The 1,077-nt window shown below is 43.9% G+C and overlaps 1 protein-coding gene across 1 annotated transcript; it reads right to left on the bottom strand.

Moving 5' to 3' along the window:
• Positions 1-283: 283 nt before the first annotated feature.
• On the bottom strand, positions 284-817 carry LOC135147949 (uncharacterized). Its single transcript, XM_064082018.1, has one exon. It carries the CDS (start codon positions 815-817, stop codon positions 284-286), a length of 534 nt encoding a protein of 177 aa, XP_063938088.1.
• Between the last annotated feature and the right edge of the window lie 260 nt (positions 818-1,077).

Here is a 1,077-nt window from a genome sequence, read left to right as displayed (position 1 = left end):
TTGGCGAGCTTTACACCTTTAACATGATGAATAATCAAACCGTAGAATATACAAATGTAAGACTAAAATTTTAAAAATAAGTATTGTGTCTATGCGGTCAATGAACTTTTAAAAATTTCTAATATTTGGTTGGAAAATTGGGAACTATAATATAATGCGATTTAAATGTTTAAAGCCGGGAAAATTCATTAAATCAACTAGAAATGTTACAAGACTTTTTCTTGCCTTACTAAGTCACTGAGGCAAAATAATACATAGTAACATCTAATATGTGTACAATGTATTATGCATTGTACATGGGGCACTTCTTGTTCCGCTTTGTATGACCTTCTTGCTTGCACCGACTACATTTGTGTCCCGTTCGGGAACCGTCCATCTCGGTCCGTATTCTCACCGACTGCCCCCTTTGGCCTCGCTTTGCTCTTCTCTTTCGCATGGCCTCGTTCGGCACCACGGTTCCATACCTTTGCCATGCTAATGGGAGTTGCACATCCCAATAGCCGGTTGCTGGTAACGGATATATCATAGGCTCCCACATATTTTGCAAAACGGGAGTGTAGTGGTAAGGGCCGATCCACTGTTTCCAGTTTATGGAATTACGATTACACCCAGCAATCAGATGAGAACATGGAAGGCGATGACAGGCCCATTTCCCGCACGTGCAAGTACCCCTTCTGATGTCCACGACTTGTGTGTTTCCGCCCTTTTCCACACCTTTGAACCTGTACCTACGCGTCTTTACGGAGAATAAACCACTTTGCCGGTTAAATGTTTCAACGTGGTGGGCGTTAGCCCTCTCAGTATTGGTTTCCAACATTCTCAGTATTGGTTTCCAACGTGGTGGGCGTTAGCCCTCTCAGTATTCCCCTCTCGGACTTCATCCGAGTCGGCTTCTGAAAAGTCTTCAGATTCTTCCTCAACCTCTTCGTCTGACAGATTCCAATCCGAATCGTCACTTGTAGTTAATGCTCTTTCCGTGGCATTTTCTTCATCTTCTTCGTCCCCGTGAAGTGCAAGATTCACAGCTGCACTTCTGTCTCGCGTTTGACGAGGCTGCGACAATTGTATGTCCTCCTC

The sequence above is a fragment of the Daucus carota genome, chromosome 7, assembly GCF_001625215.2.
Source record: "Daucus carota subsp. sativus chromosome 7, DH1 v3.0, whole genome shotgun sequence".
NCBI classification, from domain to species: Eukaryota; Viridiplantae; Streptophyta; class Magnoliopsida; order Apiales; family Apiaceae; genus Daucus; species Daucus carota.
The sequence above is the reverse complement of the archived record's forward strand: the minus strand, read 5'-3'. Positions and strand labels throughout refer to the sequence as shown.

Excerpts from the sequence above, each read along its gene's own strand:
- LOC135147949 (XM_064082018.1), bottom strand. The coding sequence starts at position 817 with ATGTTGGAAACCAATACTGAGAGGGCTAACGCCCACCACGTTGAAACA.